Source organism: Meriones unguiculatus, chromosome 8 (assembly GCF_030254825.1).
Source record: "Meriones unguiculatus strain TT.TT164.6M chromosome 8, Bangor_MerUng_6.1, whole genome shotgun sequence".
NCBI classification, from domain to species: Eukaryota; Metazoa; Chordata; class Mammalia; order Rodentia; family Muridae; genus Meriones; species Meriones unguiculatus.
The window spans coordinates 18,859,679-18,878,375 of record NC_083356.1 but is presented as its reverse complement, the minus strand read 5'-3'; the positions used below and the strand labels follow the sequence as shown (position 1 = coordinate 18,878,375).

Below are 18,697 nucleotides of genomic sequence, written 5' to 3'. Positions count from 1 at the left end.
CAGCCATGTGGTGCTGGAACTCGTTTTCACCAGCTGACTCTGCCACAGCAGGACCGGGTCTTCACATCCCAACCATGTCATCAGATGTGGTGTACTGGCTGGTTCGAGGTCAACTTGACAGAGCCAAGTCATCAGAGGAAGAAGCCTCAGTTGAGGAAATGCCTCCATGAGATCCCGGCTGTATGGCATTTTCTCAATTAGTGATCAAGGGGAGTGGGCCCAGCCCATGGTGGTCGGGACTATAAGCGGTATAGAGGTGTAAGCTGAATAAACCCTTTTAGTCCCAACTTGCTTTTTTCCTCACAGCAATAGAGGCCCTAAATTAGCTGGGAGTGGTGGCGCACGCCTTTAGTCCCAGCACTCAAAGAGGCAGAGGCAGGCGGATCTCTGTGAGTTTGAGGTCAGCCTGGGCTACAACGCAAGTCCAAGACAGCCAAGGCTACACAGAGAAACCCTGTCTCGAAAAAACAAAAACAAAACAAAACAAACCCTAAGTATGACAGGTGGCTTTCCTGCCGCCCGTTTTAAGAACAGCTCCAACCTCCACCTGATCTGTCTTCGGGTGACCATCTGACAAGTGTTACCAAGCCGGCATCTCCCAGCAGAATCCAGAGCTGGGGATCAGGAAAGGGAGGACAATGGTGGAGCCATCACAGGGCAGCAATGGATGGGATCCAGCCTCCCACTCTCCCATCGGGCTGACACGGAAGTGACAGTTACCACTAAGGTGACAGCACAAGGCTAGACTCCCTGTCTACTTCCCCCCACTTCCCAAACTCTGAACAGGCAACACAAATGCGTATCTGAAACAAAATACGTGTGGGTGTCATGTGTCCCGCCTGCCCCTCCCTGGTGATCCCCATGGAGACTCCAGAAGGTTCGGTATTAGCAAAGTTTTACTTTAACTCTTTTCTGCCCATAAATGTCTTAAAAAAGCCAGTGTGCAGGAGGTGGCCACCACCTGCTGGAGGCAATACCAGGCCAGGCACCAGGTCTGTCTCCTAGAGGAGAGGCACTGCTCGGAAGCCCCACAGGCTGGGGACCAGCCAGGGGGGAGGTGTGGGATGGAGAAACAAGCCTGGGACCCCGAAGTCTACCGCACTCTATTGGGCTGACAGCTTTGGGCACCCAAGGCTGCAGGGGAGCATGGGGTTTTGGAAGGGTCCGGGTGTTGCCCCCAGGGACCCTTGGCCAGCAGTGAGGGCTGGCCTGTCACTGCCAGACACCCTCCTAAGAGAACCTCTGGGTGTCACTGTCTAATGTAGTGTTAGGGGCACAGGCCAGGCTACAGCCCAAGGTAGGTGGTTGGATGGCAGGCATGGGCCCTGGGACTGTATCTGTTTACCCTTTACTTTTCCTTTCTATAGACTGTGGTCCACAGCAATGGCAGACATGATACTGACAGCTTTCTCTTTCTCTGTCTCTGTGTGTGTGTGCTAAGGGGGTGGTCATGGGACATCTCTGGTAACGGCCAGACAGGGACCTATGCAGAAAATGGCTAACAGGGGCCACTTGATACACAGGCCTGCTCCCACAGTGGCCCCTCAGGGGCCAGTACAGCTGGATGACCAGGGCCGGGCAGGCCAGGCTGAACCCAGGCCCCAGCATGGATGTGGGTATATGTTAGGGCGAGGGGCAGTGGTGGGGACGGAAGGGGTGGACAGGTGGCTGTGGTGAGTACGTGAGCAGCAGGCACGGGAATGGCCATCATCCAGCCATCAGAAGGTGAAGCACCGCTCCTTGGGGTGGCCCACGCGCTCCAGGTTGGGCAAACAGGCAAACTGGATCATTGGTGGGGGTCCACACATCAGTATCAGCGGCTCCTCCCCGGGAGGAGGAAGGTGATCCCTGATCATCTCCTCGTTCACGAAGCCCTGGCTGTAGTCCCATGCTGTAGAACAAGAGACCAGCGAAGTCAGAGGGGGACCCACGGTTCCCCTGTCCGCCCTGTCCTCTCCCTTTCAGTAAACCCACCTTGCTCTAGGGCCCCAAACCTCCTGACAGCCTGCAACCAGAACACAAGGCCTTCATGGCTCCCCTCACCCACCTTACAGCTTGAAAACCTGCCCCATAGGCCCCCACAACTACCACAGGATTACTTAAGTCTTGTAGTACTAGGATCGGAACTCGGCCCATGCATGCTAAACAAGCGTCCCCCTGGCCCAGGGTATGGCATATGGATTCCACTTTCTAGAAACTGAGGCCCGGCGGACCCAGAATTGTTAAAGGTCATACCAACTAGCCTCCCCTAAGGAGGAGCCCAGCCCAGGCTGCTCAGAGCGACATTGTCTACACCTTGAACCCCAGCTCTGAGCTCACTGCCTGACTTGGCTGCCACCACAGCTGCATCCTGAATCCTGGCCTGAAACTGTTACTCAGTCCACAGTGAGCAGGCCAGGCAAGGTCACAGGCTCAGGACTGTAATCCCAGGCACTTGACAGAGACAAGGGAAGTGAGGACATGAGTTCAAGGACAGCTCTATGTCCTCTGGAAGAAGGATGTAAGATCAGTCCTGGTGGCTGGTTTCAGAGGTAGACAGGAAGAGGCAGCGGCAAAGCAGAGGGACACAGGGCCACTGACCCCTGTCACTGAGGCTGCTTCCAAGAGCCAGGGCTCTACCAGGCCCGGCACGGGCCCCTCAACTCGTCCAGCCCCTGATCTCCCCCTCAACACTAGGGATTATCTCTGGCTTTTTGATCCAGAGAATTACTGCAAATCCCTAAACACCAACAGAAACAACACAGAAGCTCAAGGTAAAAAAAAGGCAGAGGCAGGTAGAACTCTGTGAGTTCGAGGCCAGCCTGGTCTACAAAGCAAGTTCCAGAACAGCCAGGGCTACACAGAGAAACCCTGTCTCAAAAAAAAAAACAAAAAAAAAAAACAACCCTGGGGCCAGAGAGATGGCTTGGTGGGTGAGGGCACTTGCTGTGTAAGCCAAGCTTGGTGACCTGAGTTCAATTCCCAGAACACGACTCCCCAAGCTTGTCTCCTTACCTCTACACATGTACCATGAAACGCGTTTGTGTGTGCGTGCGCACACGGGCGCGCGCACACACGCACGCAATAATAAGGTTAGTAATTTTTTAAAAGGTGTGTCTGACAGAGAGGCACTACCTGGATGTCTCCTCTATGGGTCCCCAGGTTCAGGAGGGACCAGTATAGTCCCAGCAGGCTCTAGGACTGGGAAGGAACCACTGTGTTTGAGCGACGAAGTCCTCCAGCTCGTGGACACCATGAGCTAAGTAACTGAACACATTCCCCTTGCGCCCTGGCTGCCAGGGATGTCAGAGCGGCACACAAGGCCCACACGTGGCAGACAGGCATCAGCCGTGTTTTTGTGTGAGCCCCATCCCTGACTCTACTTTAGGCCAGCCCTTGTTTTTCTCCCATTCCTGAATTCCATTTGTGCCCCTGTGACTCAGCTCGTGAGTCAGCAAGCTTCCTAGGATTCCTCTGGAACAAGGCATCATGGAGACAGACAGCCGCCTGGGAACAAGCATTCTGAGAATGCAGACAGGTCCAGAGGCAAGGCTCACGGAGGCATTTTTGGATGTTTGCATGTCTCCTTATCTAGGTCCCAGAGATAGACCCTGGGAAACCTAGCATTTGCCACACGTGTGGGCTGCTGGCTCTGAGTCTGGGTCCTAAGGGCCTGTTGCTGCTTCCTTGTGGGTCAGGGTGGCGCCGAATAAAAGGGAAAGGCCAGATGATTACCCAGTTCTTGCCCTAGCCCAGTTATAGACCAGCCCTGAGAGACGGCCTGCATTCCCACAGACCACCACAAAGGGGCAGCACTGGCCCTGACCCCGCAGGAGGACATTCTCCAGTTAGCTGCTCCCTGGCAAGTCTGAAGCAACCCTTCGGACGCCCACACCCAGTGCCTGGTTGACTCACACACACGTGGCTTGGCCGGCACGGTGTTGAGTGGCTGCTTCTTCCTACTGAGACTCCTTTGGCGGGGGAGGGAAAGGCTCATAAAGCTCTAGAAATTTGGGAGGCTCGCCAGGGCCTCCCTGGGGTTACAAAGGCAGTAGAGGATGGGCCCAGCAGACTCTCTGGTGGAGCTGCCTGCGAGGTGCACAGGGAGCTCCTGGGATGCCATGGTCATGGGTGGGCACCAGCGCTGGGATGGGCTTCTTGCTCACGCGGCTAGTTTTGAGTCACTGTGTTCCCTCAGCCATGCTCTTCAGTTACCCCGATAAACTCCTTGGACCTCAAGGTGCACTTGGATGGAATCACACCTTTGTTCTAGCTTTGCCCTCTTTACCTAAGATAAGTGCGGTCTACCTTTCTGCCCTCTCTCCCTGGGGCTACTACAGTCTATCTTTGCTCTCTCTATTTGGGGTGTCTAGAAACAGTCTACCTTTGCCCTCTCTACCTGAGGTCACTAGAAGCAGTCCAGGGGCATGCAGGGGCTGCTTTCTTTACAACAAAGAGAACACAGTGTTAGTTTTCTCGTTGTTGGTTTAAGGGACAGGGTCTCATGCAGCCCAGACCGAACCTACTGTGCGGCTGAGAATGACCTTGAATTTCTGTTCCTTCTGCCCCCACTTCTCCTGAACGCTGAGACTGCAAGCAATGTGCCACCCTGTTGAGTTTTTGTTGTGCTGTCGGCCAGACCCGGGGCCTCATGGGCAGAGTGAACATTCTACCAACCGAGCCCACCTCCAACATTGATGTGACCGCTAAGAACCTTATTTTTTACCAAAGCAGGAAAACAAAGGACAGTTCAGTTCCCAGAATGCATTCTCAGACGAGTTTGGGGGACTCATTCCCTCTTTCCAGCACAGGCCTGGCTTCTCCACAGCACCCCCAAACTTGGCCTGCAACTTATACAGATGCATGGCAGAGTCGGGGTAACCAGAACAGCCCAGACCCCCACAGAGACCAGAAAACAAACAAACAAACAAACAAACAAACAAACAAACATATCAAGGCCGTTACAGGTTACAAACCACACAGAAGCAGCCACTCCAACCAACCCTCAGCACGGCTCCAAGGCCTGCCCCAAAGTGAGCCAGGCCCAAGGGGATAACTGGACTTCTTTGCCCAGCAGGTCAGCGTGGGAGATGCGGGGAGAGTGGGGGGAAGGGCTGCTGCTTCCTAGCAGTATGATGTGGGCACTTACTCCCCCTCTCTGAGATTTGTTTCCTCCACAGCCACGGAAAGGCCATGAGTGCTGAATGAGCCTGGTGGAGGCCCAGGGCTGAGGGCTGCCTCCCGCTCCACCTGGGGTTCCCCGTGCTTACCGTCGGGGGCTTTGTCCACCGTGTACCAGAGCTTGAAGCGAGCGGAATGTTCGTTCCTCAGTTCCTCCAGCTCAGGCCGCAGCAGGATGTCTTTCTCTGACTGCGGGAGACAGGCCACCCAGTCAGGACAAGTGACTCAGGGACTGCCCTTGGGGACCTCAACAGGGACAGACCCAAGGGTGGGTCATCATGGCCCTGTGGGCCACACCCAGCAGCTCAGAGGCAGATGCTGAAGCTCACTAGAGTCCTAATGACACAGAGGCTCTCTCCAGTCACCTCGCCTGCAGAGTCCCTCAAGCAGCTGACTAACGGGTTCCTTATAAACGGAGCCTGTGAGCCACACATGATGGCACGTGCCTATGATCTCAGCACTCAGAGGCCGAGGCAGGAAGATCCTGAGTTCAGGACCAGCCTCCACTAGCATTAGTTTACAGCCAGTTGGAGCTTTCTCTCTCTCCTTGGCCTAGCCACGGCCCCATTGTGGGCATCGAGGTTGTTTCCTACAGCTGTGCAGGGACCAAGGCCCTTCCCCTGGGCTACCATGCCTCACACATGGGCAGTGCAGAGCTGGGCCAGACGGATCCTGGGGACCCTGAGTCCTAGCTGAGAAGCGCGAGGCGCCAGGGTCTGGCCTCTACACTGCTGGGACGCATGGGACTCAGCTGGGTCTCCCCGGACACGACACATTATTTCCTGTTTGGCCACACGGCCCTCGGGACAGTCCAGCTTCACCATCCTGTGCCACCAGTGAGAAGGGCCAGGCAGAAGGGAAGCCACTCATCCTAGGTGCACGGCAGCTCCCGAAAACCCTGCTCAGTGGCCTGTGAGGGCTTGCGTCTGAGGCACCCCACCTCTGCCTCTGCCCAGGCCAGTATCCCCCCACTCTACCAGAGTCCCAGGTCTGCTCGAGGTGAAGGCAGCGCCAAGGGTCAGGGGAGGCGTAGGGAGATGGCCCTGCGCGCCGTCTTCAGCGGCTACCCACACTTGCTGCTGCCGGAATGTCTACCCTGCCCCTCACTCCGGGCGTGCTCAGCAGCTCTGCAGAGCCATCCAGACTCTTACACGGGGCCCGGCCAAGCCCCAGGCCTGCGTGTTCTGGGGACGGTTCACTGACTGACCTGGTTGGCAAAGAGCAGGTGGCACACGGTGTGATCGTCTGGGTCCTTCATGACGGCACGGATCACCTGCAGCATCGGGGTGATGCCTGTAAAACGGGGTCCCCACACACCGAGTGAGTGCCTGCTGAAGCATGCCAGGCACTCAGGCAACTCAGGCGTGGGAGACCCAGGCCTGGCCCCAGACCTCCCTCCTACCGTACGCCTCCTCCCACCCCCGCATCGTGACCTTCCAGGGCTCGGCTAGGGTTCCAACCCTTACCTGTGCCTCCTGCGATCATGCCCACAGACTTCACTGTCCTGACAACGGGGCTGGACTTCTTGTCTGGGCGGATGGCAAACTTCCCTGGGGAGAGACAGAAGGAGCAGCTGACCCCGGTAGGGTCCCGGGCAGGGAAAACACCACACAGCCACAGCCAGCCGGAGTGAAGACAGGAATCTGCTCAAATGAATCTCTCTCTCTCATGAAGAAGAGAGCAAAGGTGGGCAGAGTAGAGGATTCCCACTCCGGTGTTGGCTGGCTAGTTTGGGGACACCGAGCAAAGCAAGCCAAGGTGGTCTGCCCCAAGCACAGCCAGGGGCAACTCCTGCGCAGGCCGCTTAACCCCTGAACAGCTGATGACCGAGGAAGGGGGCAACACCAGCTGCCCTATCGCCAGGCCCCTGACACAGCACTCCCAGCTCTCCAGGGGCATGCGGCTCCAATCACCTTTGCCCTGGTAGACCAGCAGCCCATTGGGACCCCGGAAGTCAATGGTGTCTCCGATGCTCATGTTTTCCAGGTACTGGGACATCTTCCCTCCAGCAGGAAACTTGGGGTGGGTGTCCTTGAAATAAACCTGCAAGCCACACACGCATCTATCAATCTACCCAGCTTTGGGGTGCCCCAGCCTTGGGGGAAGCCAGCACCTCCCCTCAGGTCCCGTCCGCCCAAACTGAAGCCTTTCACCCCACAGCTCGTAAAAGCAAGGTTTCCGCCTACCACACAGAGCACATCTGCCAGTTCAGTGAGGCTCTGGGCATCAGCCCAGCCCTCCCCTGCCCTCCCCTCCCGGTGCACGCATGCCTCGGCAGGACACAAACATCCGTCTTGAAACAGCTTCCTTCCGGGCCCCTGTGGGATTACTTCTTGGGAAAGGGGAGGCCTATAGGGACATGGCCTAAGACTATAGGGACAGAGGAGAAGCAGTGTCCCTGTCAGGGCTGAGCCATCTCCCCAGGGACCTAGACCTTAGAGATAAGCAGGAATCTGAGGGATGGGGAAGTGAAGAGATGGGCAGCACACTGGCATAGGCTCCAGTGCGGGTCTTTATCCGATCGTTATCCAGGGCCAACAGGAGCCATGGAGACTCAGGTCAGCAGAGGCCTGTCATCTATGACTCCTCTGTCTCTTTGTCTCTGTCCGTCTGTCTGTCTGACTGTCTGTCTCTCTGCTAGACTCCTCAGCTCCCGGCACTCTTCTCTTTCTGACCACTGATTCCAACCTGAACAGACACTCGGTCCATGACCATTTACTTCCTTTGTTTCTGGACAATGTCCCAAGCTGGACTGGGGCGTACAAGGCCCTGCCTAGACCTCTGGATATCTTCACCTCTTACCCATCCCTCAAAGCCCTGCTCTGCACTCTTGGCTGTCAGTTCTCAAGCCTTCCAAGTTCAGAGCCTTTAGATCTAAAGGTATTTCTTCTCCCTTCTTCCCTGGTCAACACCTACTCCGCTTTCTCCCTTTCTCTGCCACCTGAGTAGAAAGCAGGCTTTCATACACACACACACATACACACATACTGCCAAATGCAGCCATGCCCTGGAGACCCCACCTTGACAACCAAGTCCACAAAGCCCTTGTCATCATCGCTAGACACGGGGGTGTAGGGCCGAATGACCAAGTTCCCATCGATCCTAGTTGAGAGGTAGATGTGCTGACCTGTAGGACAGAGAGGGGTCACCTGGGGTCGGACACTACCCCCCCGCCAGGGGCTTGTCTTCCCATGGCCTTGCTTCCCGCTGTTCCCTCCCGCCTCACGAGGGATCCCCAGCACACCTCAGCTCTGGCCTCTACACCTGTGTTGGTGCGACTGCCAGGGACACAGGCCTGCTCTGCAAGGCCAGGCACTGCCCCCTCCTCCCACTCTCGACTCCAGGGAAGAGATAGACTGGGCACACTCACCGATGGGAAGGCCCAGGATGTGCTGGGGCGAAGGCAGGGCGAATCGGAAGCGCCGCGTGTCGTGGCTGATGATCTGCAAAGAGGCAGAGCAGCTGGACCTCAGAGGCTCGGGAGTGACAGCGATGTCACCAGCACACACATATGGGGCAGGAGGGGGGGTCAGGTGCATGTTTAGTGGGCCTCTGTTCTTATCACTGGACTAGAAAAGGAGCAGAGCTATGATAGAACCACGTATGCCAAGCCTAGCGGCAGGAGAAGGTTCTAGAAGTCAGTGTAGCCAAAAACCCAGAAGTAAGTGGCTGTGGCTGGACTGTATAGGGCCACTGGTTGGGAGGTCCTGGGTTTGGCCACTATCATGAGCCCAAACTCAGGTCACCATCCTCCGCAGGCTGGGCATCAGAGTATAAGCCAAAAGCTGGACTTTAGCAGTCACTTCCCCTCCAGGGATGGTCAGGGGCTGCTTATAAGCCTGTGGAAAGGACTGAGCAACAACTCTCCGAGGCCCCCGCAGGAGGGTCAAGAAGTCTGCTAGTGAGTTCTGAGCTGGCTGCGGCTTCTGCTCCCGGCACCCAAGCTGACTGCAGGACCAGCCAACAGCTGCAGGGCCATACCCACATGGGCCATTGTCCACAAACACCTGGGGCGAAATGCACACTTCCCCACCTTAGCTCAGTCTGAGAAAGAGGGCTTGCCCCTCAGGAGGAAGTCAGCCCCGGGAGGCCAGCTGGCAGGAGAAACTGCCATCCTGGCACATTGGAGCGGAGGAAATATTGGAGAAGGCCAACAGGGCAGCACTCCAGGCAAAACTTCTGCCACCCTGCCTCCAAGAACCTTTGGACTGGGCCAAATGCAGCCTCACACAAACTGGGGGCAGAGTCCACCACTGTTGACTGGTCCTGAGGGCCAAGGACAGACACCACCCTTCAGGGTTTTGGGTTTTGCTTTTGTTTGTTGTTTTTTTTTTTTTTTTTTTCCTTTTGGAAGAAGTACTGATAACTACTAAGAAGAGCAGCTTGGCAGGACGACAGAACAGGCGCATTGACCCTGGAGGGCAGCACCAGGCTATGGAGGCGGGGCGGGGAGAAGCTGAACTCCAGAAATGACATGAGCCTGTTCAATGGGGACAGGAGGGTGGCCTCATGTCCTTATAAAAGACACTAGACAGTCACCAGAACAGAAAGAAAAAATGACCCAAACAAAGCAAAGGCAGCTTAGAGTTCATGAAAACCCATCTGTACTGTATGAGTCAAATGGAACCAGGCTTCAGGCTTCCAAAACAACCTACTGTGGGACTGGGCCAGCCACGTGGGTGGGGAGGGGAAGCCCCACTGCACAAGCAGGACTCTTACAGTGACACACAAATCATGTCACACTTCAAAAATTAAACAGCAGCATAGAGAGTAGGGAAGATATGAAAAATTGAAACAAAAACAGGTTAAGAGGCTGAGGACCAGGGGCGGAGCCCTGAGCATCCTGCTCAAGGCCCAGGCTTCCGTCCTCAGCAACACAACTGACAAAAACATGATGCTGGGTCTGGTGGCTCCAGCCTTGAATTCCAGCACTGGGAAGGCAGAGGCAGGTAGATCTCTGAGTTTAAGGCCAGCCTGGTATACACAGTGAATTCCAGGATAGCCAGGGCAAACAAATAAAAACACAGGAACTCCACTCTGATATATGTCTATCAGTGTGTGTGTCTACATAGGTGTAAGACCTACTGAGGAGCTGCAGGGGTCTCAGCAGGAGAGAACACAGTTTTCATTCTGCATTTTCCCCTTCTGTCTCCTCTTCAGTCCTAAGAACATCACAGGCTTACATACGTGATTCCCATGAATTCCCCAGTCAAGGCTCCTCTACTCCTCTAGGCTCAGCCTCTGCTTCCTGACTCAGTTTTCCTGCCACACCCCTCTGGAAATCACTAGGGGAAGCCAGGAATAGAGCAGGGAGGGCCCTGAGGGAAGGGAGGGCAGCCGAGCAAGAGGGAAGACGGTTAGCCTGGCAAGCAGAGGCAGACATCCAGGCTAACAAAGGCCCCGCTGTATCTGCCACAGTGGGTGGGGAACAGGGGGAGCGCTTATCTCTCAGGAGCAGAGTGCTCAGCCTTTCACCCTGTGTCCCAGGCTAAGTAGGGGTGTGTACCCAAAGTCCCAAAGGCCCTCTCCCATTCTGCTACTCCAAGGGACCACAGTGAACATGGCGGGTGACGTCGTAGGGTTTTGTTACCCTCTGGAGTAACAGCTATTATCTTCATCAGAGCCGCTGTGATTTCTCGCAAGGTGCACCCCACGAAACAGACTGGGCCTGCAGCTGACCTTCCCTCACAGAAGGATGTGCTGAGGAGGGTCACTGGGCCCACCACCTGAGGTACCAGCTACTCCCTCCTGTACCTCCCAGACAGCCGTGTGGTTCTGCCCTAACTGACCTGTCCTCGGGGTCTTTTGACAGGAGAGGGTTAACTCAAAAGGGCACTCCACCTATGCCATGTGGGGAAATTCATCATCCATGTCAGGGTGGTGCCATGGCTGCTTTACGATCACCCCCGGTCTGTGAGTGAGCCCCTTTGGTGGGACGGTACTTTGTGGTCTGTCATTGCGCTGCTCTGAGGGAGCCAGTGTTCCTATGTCCCCAGGGAAAGAGTTCACACCAGTGGCACGGGCACCCAGGAGCCACGGGGACGCCGGGAGATGGGGACAGGGTGAGGCACTCACCTCCTTGTCCACGAGCCGCAGCGGGTACTTGACGTCTGGGTTCTCGAGGGTGATGGCCGGTGAGGAGCGCTGGAACAGCTTCATGAAGAGGCTGTAGAGGAACCAGACGGGTGAGAGCACCACGCGGCTCAACTGCAAAGATAGAGCAGTGCCCAAGTCAGCACAGGGGCAGGAAGAAGCCCCGACCCCCCCTTACAGGTGATGCTTCAGCATCCCTGGCCCTCTTCCTCCCGTGACCTTTCCTCTCCAGCCTTGTCCAGTGAACTCCATTCGGCAGTCCACCAAGAGAAGTTGCCAAAACCGGACTCACGCACCTGCCACGTCACTCAGTCTTCTGTGCCCACGAGAAGTTTTGAAAAGCCTTGAACTTCTGACCCTCCTGGCTACCAAGTGTGGAGATGATTGGCATTCGTGTCATGCATGCTGAGCAATTTGTCTACTGACTGAGTCAAATCACAGGCCCAAGTTCCAGTTCTCAGGCGGGCTCAGGATCTGCCTAAGAGCCCTACACTGAGCACAGGGCTCCGAGCAGTTTCCTAGGACCACGGCCTCCATACTTTCTCTTCCTCACTTCTACCCAGAGCCATGGAAACACGCCAGTGAGGATGTATAAACTGAGTCGCTTCACCATTAATAAAGACCCCGAGTCTCTCCCTGGGTGCTGGGCTCTCTCCCTTCAGCACTGGGCTGGGCATTGCTCCCCTCGGGCTGAGCGGCCCTGGCCCTAGGCAGCTGTTTTGGGAAGTTGGGCCTAGCTGAAACAAGTGAGTCACTGGATCTGGCTCCTGCCCTTTCTCCGTTTTGTGGTTAGCAGGGATGTGAACAGCCTCGGCAACAGGCTCTTACTTCCACTGCCATGGCAGACTAAACTCACAAGCAGGAAGCTCTTCCCTCTCTGGTTATTTCTGTCAGGTATTTGATCACAAGAGAGGTGTTCTCACTCAGCCGTTTGGTTGGTCCTGCTGTAGTGCTTAAGGAAGGACACTCCCACTCTCAAGGCCCAGCCCCACTGTACCCCTCTCTCAAAGCCCTGCCCAGGACTCCCCACTTTCCAGTAGCACTCTGCCTGAGCCTCTTGGCCCATCTGCAGAAAGAATGCAAGGCTAACCATGAGGTATTCCTGCCAGAAAGTAGTGAACTGAGCTGGGGGCCCCCAATTCCCAGAGGGGTGTGCAACCTGAGAAGTGGAGGGACCATTAGCCCCACAAGCTCCTCACCTCCAAACCGGCCCTGCAGGTTCAAGTAACCCCAGCAGCCAAGGGCCCTTTGTTGGGCCCAGAACAAATTGTCTCTCTCCCAGTCACAGCCTCGCCCTACAGGCCCGTGGTATGTTTCTTACAAGTTTAAAAAGAGCCAGTTGCTGAAGCCATAACCCCCGCATCAGGACCATCCCTGTTTAACGAGCACCCCTGTGCCCAGCATCATGCAAGCACTGTTCCACGGCTCACTGAAAAACAAAGTTGGCACCATGGTGTGTAAGCTCAAAGAGACCCAGGTTTGAGGCCCAGCCCAGAACTCAGAAAGGGTTCCCTAAGGATTTGGGCCTCTGGACAGGGGAGTGAATGCGGCCTCTAAAGGCCTTGCAAACAACCAGCCATGAACCCTGAGCTGGTACTGCCCCAAGGACAAGGCCTTGTGTCCTTGGGACCACCCCATTTCAGCCACAGATGGAAAACAGGCCAGAAGGAATTGTTCTGCCCCAAGTCCACACCGAAGTCCCAGGACCACATTCATACCACCACCAGATTGTAGCCTGCTTTCTCATGGTAAACAAGTGACTGGCCCAGGGGACAAAACCAAACATGAATGAGACTGCAGTTTGCATTCAGGACTTTGCAGTTCCGCCTTGCTGTTCTGTAGCCACCTCAGGGGACAGGTCGTACTGTGTCCCCATCACAGCCTGCAGCCCTGATCAGATACCGTGACCCTGCAGAGGGCCCAAGCATATTTCTAAGCCTGGCTACCCAAACCAACAAGCTGTTCTACTCTCCCCGATCCCCCAACATGCACCTGGGCTCCCACCACCAAACTTCAATGCACCTGTTCTGTGTGTCCCACAGGATTCCTCTCCCTGTGCCCTCCTCCACAACTTGCCTAGTTTTGGCTTTTCTTGGCCCCACCCGCTGTGGCCTGCCTCTTAGAGGTACCAGCAGACTCTTTTTTTTCTTTTTTGCTAGCCTCAAACGAACTCACAGAGATCCTCCTGCCTCTGCCTCCCAGGTATGCGCCACCACGCCCAGATTAACCTGAAGACTCTTATGAATCCTTCAGAGCCCAACTCAAATGTTAAATCTTCCCCAGGGAGCCATGCCTAACTAACTAGACCTTCAGTTCCTTTTCACAGCCTCGGCTTCTCTGTAAGCTCTCTAGGGTGAGGACCACTCTGGTGGTTTTTCTCCTATAGATGGTTCCACGTCAAGGAACAAAACCATATCCAGAAACCACCACTGTTGGGAGCCCTAGGAATGAGCACCAATGACTGCCCAACTGGACCCATGCTCCCTGTACCCTGTTTTATAACACCACCACCCCCAGCAAGTCTGTTGGCAGCTGCACTCACTCCCAGGGCCTGGCACACACCTGGATTCGTTCCTGACCCTCTACAGTGAGCCCCTGTTGTGGTCTGAATGGGGAACATCCCCCATAGACGCATGGATTTGAACACTTGGTCCCCAGTTCATAGTGTTTAGTGGGGTCATAGAACCTTTTAGGGGGTACAGCCTTGCTGGAGGGTGTACCTCTGTGGGGAGAGACGAGCTATCTCTGCTTCCTGTGTGTGGCTGAGATGTGATCCCTCAGCCTCCTGCTCCTGCTTCCATACCTTTCCTGCCATGATAGACTCTAGCCCTCTGAAAGCATAAGACAAAACAAACTCTCCCTTAAGCTGCCTTGGGTCATAACATATAGAAGTTAACGCAGCTCTCCCTACACCCCCATTTAACAAAGGAGGCTCAGAGAGGCCCAACACAGAGCTGGCCATGCGTGGACCAGCCCACAACCCTCACTCACCCTACATCTAACAATGCTAGCCAGTGTTGAGGGCAGTGTCTACAAAGACGCCCCCGCTGTAAGGACTCTGGGCAGGCCCCTGAACACAGGCCGGGCCCCACACAGCCCCTCCACCAGCCGGGGGCTCAGAATGGCCTACCTCTCCTGTCTCCAGGTAACTTCAGGTTGCCTGGTCACTCTCCCAGCACCCGATGCAGCAGGTACTCAGCAAATATTTGTGCAAATACTGAAAGGACAACAGCATCCCTCTCCTCTGACCCCTCATATCTCTCTGACTTCTTATGTTGTCTAGAAGTTTTCAGAGCCAGCAAAAGCCAACACTGCTCCCTGTTGGGAAAGGGCTCTGACTCTTCTATTTGCCCCACAAACCTTAGGCAGAGCACAGGCTGTGGAGGGAGCCATGCCACCTGCTCCTGGCCTGGAGCATGTTCAGAAGGTGCAGGCTTCACGGGCCAACAACCGGCTCCTGGCTGCTCCCAATAGTCACTGCCCTCTGACCTCAACCCTCAGGCTGCATCCGGGAGGTGCTCCTGTTACTCCCAACTCAGGTGAGAAGACAGAGGCTTTGGTGACAAGCCTGTGCTCAGGGATACGTCCGGACACTGAGAGGGGAGAAGTGAACCTTTTCTATATAAAAAATCCCCATCTAGGAAGGCAGCTGTGACGAACCGCCCTGGCCATCACTGAGTCATTCAACAACCCCCGCAGACACTCCTGTGTCTAAGGTACCTGTGTGGCCCAGGCCTAAACCCCATGGCTAAGGAGCTCAAACTAGAGAAGGGGAGGGATCCAGTCACAGGGGGTGGGGGAGCTGCACCAAGGCCAGGAGCAGTAGGATGATCTCCTAAAGTTAGAGACCCGACTCACCGGGAGGGGTGGTTGTATAGCTGTATTCTGTCCTCACTGGCATGGGGTAAACAGGTTGTCCCCTGACCCTTCCTGGCACCACCCTAGTCCCTGCAGCGGTGGCCAAGTAAACAGGAGGCAGATGGCTGAGGCCAAGTCCCAGCCCTAGTTCCTTCTCAGCTGTGTGTGCGTGCACACAGGAGCGCGAGCACACACACACATACATACATACATACACACACACACACACACACACACACAAAACTTTGACCCAACCAGTTTCAAGTCCTCGAGAGCAGCTGCTTCCCAGGCCTTAACCCTGCAGGCCACACTCCACTGTACCTAAGAACCTACCCCTTCCTCTCCTTGCTATGATAGCAAAGAAGGGTAAAGGAAACTGGGTGCCATGGTCTCAGGGAGAAGCCCTGAGTTCACTTAACGTAGCTAAGAGATGCACAGCCTGCCCCCATCCACAGGACACCCTGCCTGGCTGCTCATGCCGGCATTGTCCCCTCTAAAACCCTGGAATCTGCTCTGCCCAGGCTGGATAGGCAGGGCAGGCAGAGAGCCCCACCCCTATCTCTCTCTAGGTGCCAGCTCCCTGACCTGGGGCTTAAACAAGCCAGTCATTGACTCGCTTACCTGCCTACCACCTACTCTCCAGCTGTCCGGCCAGGATCAAGTGACCACAGCCCTCCCGGTCTTGCTCTAAGTGGGAGGGAGTGGGAGGAAATGGAGGAAGTCCTGAAGCAGGGGGGCTCTGGGCTAGGCTCCAGACTATGAGGGAAGGGAGCCCAAGAGGAAGAACAGGTGGATAGCTGAGCCACCCCCTCTGGGGATTCTAAGCCACCAACTAGCCTCAGGGTTGCCAGGAGCCATGGGAAGGCATAATATACTTTACAAGAGGAATTGGGTCTGTCGGGGCTTGACGGAACTCACGAACAGGCAGAGAGGCAGTCCCAGAGCAACCAGCCAAGCCCGTAACGCTTTCCAGATGGACAGCAGACTCTAGTGCCATCCTCTAGGCTAGGGCCCCCAGTATATGCAAGAGGCCTCCCACAGGGCCTGCTCAGCTCAGATAAGATATCTGATCTATGCCCAGCAGCCACACGCATACAACACATGGGACCCCAGGACAGGAGGCTGGCTCGTGTATACTGTGGGCACTGGGGACCAAGTGGACCCCTAGTCAGTCCCGTAAGTCAAGGACAATACCAGGCAATCCCGGGACAGATTAGGCCACGGCCAGGGTCTCCTGATAATTAGACAGAGCTCTGCTGCCTGCAAGGAAGTACTGTTGACTTAACATGAACGGATAGGACAGCCATGTGCTGGGGTGCTGTGACACACCCACCAACATGGTCCAGAAGATGAGGAAAGCTTGCAAAGGAGGGAAGGGTAGAGGACCATGGGCAGTCTCCAGGGAAAGTGGTCAGAATGTCATGGGGGGGGTGATGTCACTCTGGGGTTTGCTTTGGGCCAGGCTGCTCCTTAAATGGACCATCCTGGATTAGTCACTCTCTCAAAAGCAAGTGCAGCCAGGCTACAGTGGTACACCGCCTTTAAATCCCAGCACTCGGAGGGCAGGGGCAGGTGGAACTCTATGAGTTCAAGGCCAGCCTGGTCTACAGCGCAAGTTCCAGAACAGCCAAGGCCACACAGTGAAAGCCTGCCTCAAAAGACAAAAAAAAAAGAAGAGGAGCAAATGCCGATGCCAAGAAGCCAGTTACCTGTCTTCATCAGGACCCCTGGATCTTGCAGAGAGGACACTCACCTAATCTTGCCACACCCAGAGAGCTGGGCACCTCGAGGGTGTGTTTGTGTGGTTGGGGCTGGGCACACTTCCCACGGATGCTCTTTAAGCAAGCATCAGGGAGAAGAGGTGGTCTCCAGGGCTGTGGAGGAGCCCTTGGTCAACCTAGAGTAACAGGGAGAGGGTAGACTTATAGGCCTTAGGAGGTTCCGGCACCCTCAGCTCGCTGGGCTGCTGGCTAAGTCTAAGGGCCACTTCTTCAGTGACAGCACAGTTCTGTCATGGGGGCAAAGGCGGGGCTGTCAGGGTGACAGCAGTGAAGGCGATGGCCAGCTACTGCCTTGGTTATGGCAAGAAGATGCGCCTAATCCCTCCCTGGTCGAGAGAGATGCTACACACTTCTCCCATTGCACACCCCCAAAGGACTCACGTGTCCACTATTCACATCACACCCGCGTCTTCATGCCCCCGCCCTCATTCTCACACATACCGCCTACCGGTCCCTCCACGCACACACCTATGCACGGACAGTCACACTTCACGTGCACTTTTACTCGTGTGCACACATTACAGGTAGCAGCGCGGTTCACAGTTCCCTGGGCTCCGTCACTCTCAACTTTCTCACTCTCACAAGTCACGCCCACTCACGCGGGGACACAGGTCACTCATGCCCTGTCACATTCGCGCGCACCCCAAGAGGGTCCCCAGTGTCCACCCTGCACTCCGGCCCCTCTGGCCTGAAGCAGCGCCTGAGTGGCGCAGCCACGAGACAGGGCGTGAGTCACGGTCCGCAAGGGGCCGGGTGGGGCGCGGTGCTGGCGACCGGGAGCCCCGGATCGTACCGCGTCCCCACGGTACGCGCCTGGCGACCCCCGACCCCTGCCGCCTACCGTGCTCAGCTGGGCCCCCATGGTGGCGGAGAAGACAGTGTCCGCGCCGTTCCACACCCCGCTAGCAGACGGCTGCTCCTCCAAAGACCCGCCCCAGCCGCAACACCTCGGAGGCGGGGCCACCTTGCGGAGCCAGTCAGGAACGCGGAGGTGGGAGAGCGGGAGGCGGGGCTCCTGATGGCCCCGCCCACTTCCGCCCTGTGAAGCTGGCAACGCGCTCTGAGTGGCTGACGGCGCTGCACGGGAAGGGGCTCAGCCGGACTGGCTGCTGTGGCGCCTCGGTGTGGCCTCGGGGGCGGTAGCTTGTCGTTTCTGGGCCTGTATTGTCCCGGTGAGGAGAACGAGATGCCGCCCCTCCCCCCGTGATAGGCTCTCAGATCCCGAACCTTCGGTCCTGCAGGAGCCTGCAGGAGCTGACTGTGCTGGCCGGGGCTCAATTCGCGCCCAGGGCGTGTTAGCCAGCACCGCTGGCCACCGAGTTCAGGCCGCAGCCCTGCCCTGAGGCTGAGACAGGTGTGGGACCCGGAGGAGCATGGGAGCTCAGAGGGCTGAGGCAGAGAGTGAGGAAGTGACCCTGCTGCATGAAAAGAAGAAATTAAGGCCTGGTGGGTTGATCCATGAGTTAAATACCGAAAGAGGCAGGTGTATCTGTGGGAGTTAAGGCTACACAGTGAGGCTGTATTAGTTACTTTTCTGTTTGCTGTGATAAAACACAGTGGCCGAAGACAACTTTGGAGAGACACTGTGTATATTGGCTTACAGTTCCAGAGGTGTGAGTGCCCGTTATGGCGGGAAGGCATGGGCACAGCAGCAGGCAAGTATGGCCAGAGGGCTAGGATGCTGAGAGATGAGGTCTGAACCTTAACTGCGAACTAGCAAGGCCAGGCTACTCCTCCGGCAAGGCCACGCCTCCTAAACCTCCCCCTAGACCACCACAAATCGGGGACTGTATGTTCAAATACCT

General features: G+C 56.1%; 1 protein-coding gene across 2 annotated transcripts; it reads right to left on the bottom strand.

Moving 5' to 3' along the window:
• Nucleotides 1-878: 878 nt before the first annotated feature.
• Nucleotides 879-17,887, bottom strand: LOC110552094 (NADH-cytochrome b5 reductase 3). 2 transcript variants are annotated; one of them, XM_021643168.2, is made up of 9 exons: nucleotides 17,734-17,887; nucleotides 11,236-11,367; nucleotides 8,531-8,603; nucleotides 8,181-8,287; nucleotides 7,074-7,203; nucleotides 6,627-6,710; nucleotides 6,368-6,453; nucleotides 5,250-5,349; nucleotides 879-1,891 (listed from the first exon to the last, which is right to left on the bottom strand). In XM_021643168.2, the coding sequence occupies exons 1-9, from the start codon at nucleotides 17,752-17,754 to the stop codon at nucleotides 1,719-1,721; spliced, it is 906 nt and encodes a 301-aa protein (XP_021498843.1). In that variant the 5' UTR covers nucleotides 17,755-17,887; the 3' UTR covers nucleotides 879-1,718. The 2 variants fall into 2 exon arrangements, with proteins under 2 accessions (XP_021498843.1, XP_060244952.1); XM_060388969.1 differs by lacking the exon at nucleotides 17,734-17,887 and adding an exon at nucleotides 15,733-15,817.
• Between the last annotated feature and the right edge of the window lie 810 nt (nucleotides 17,888-18,697).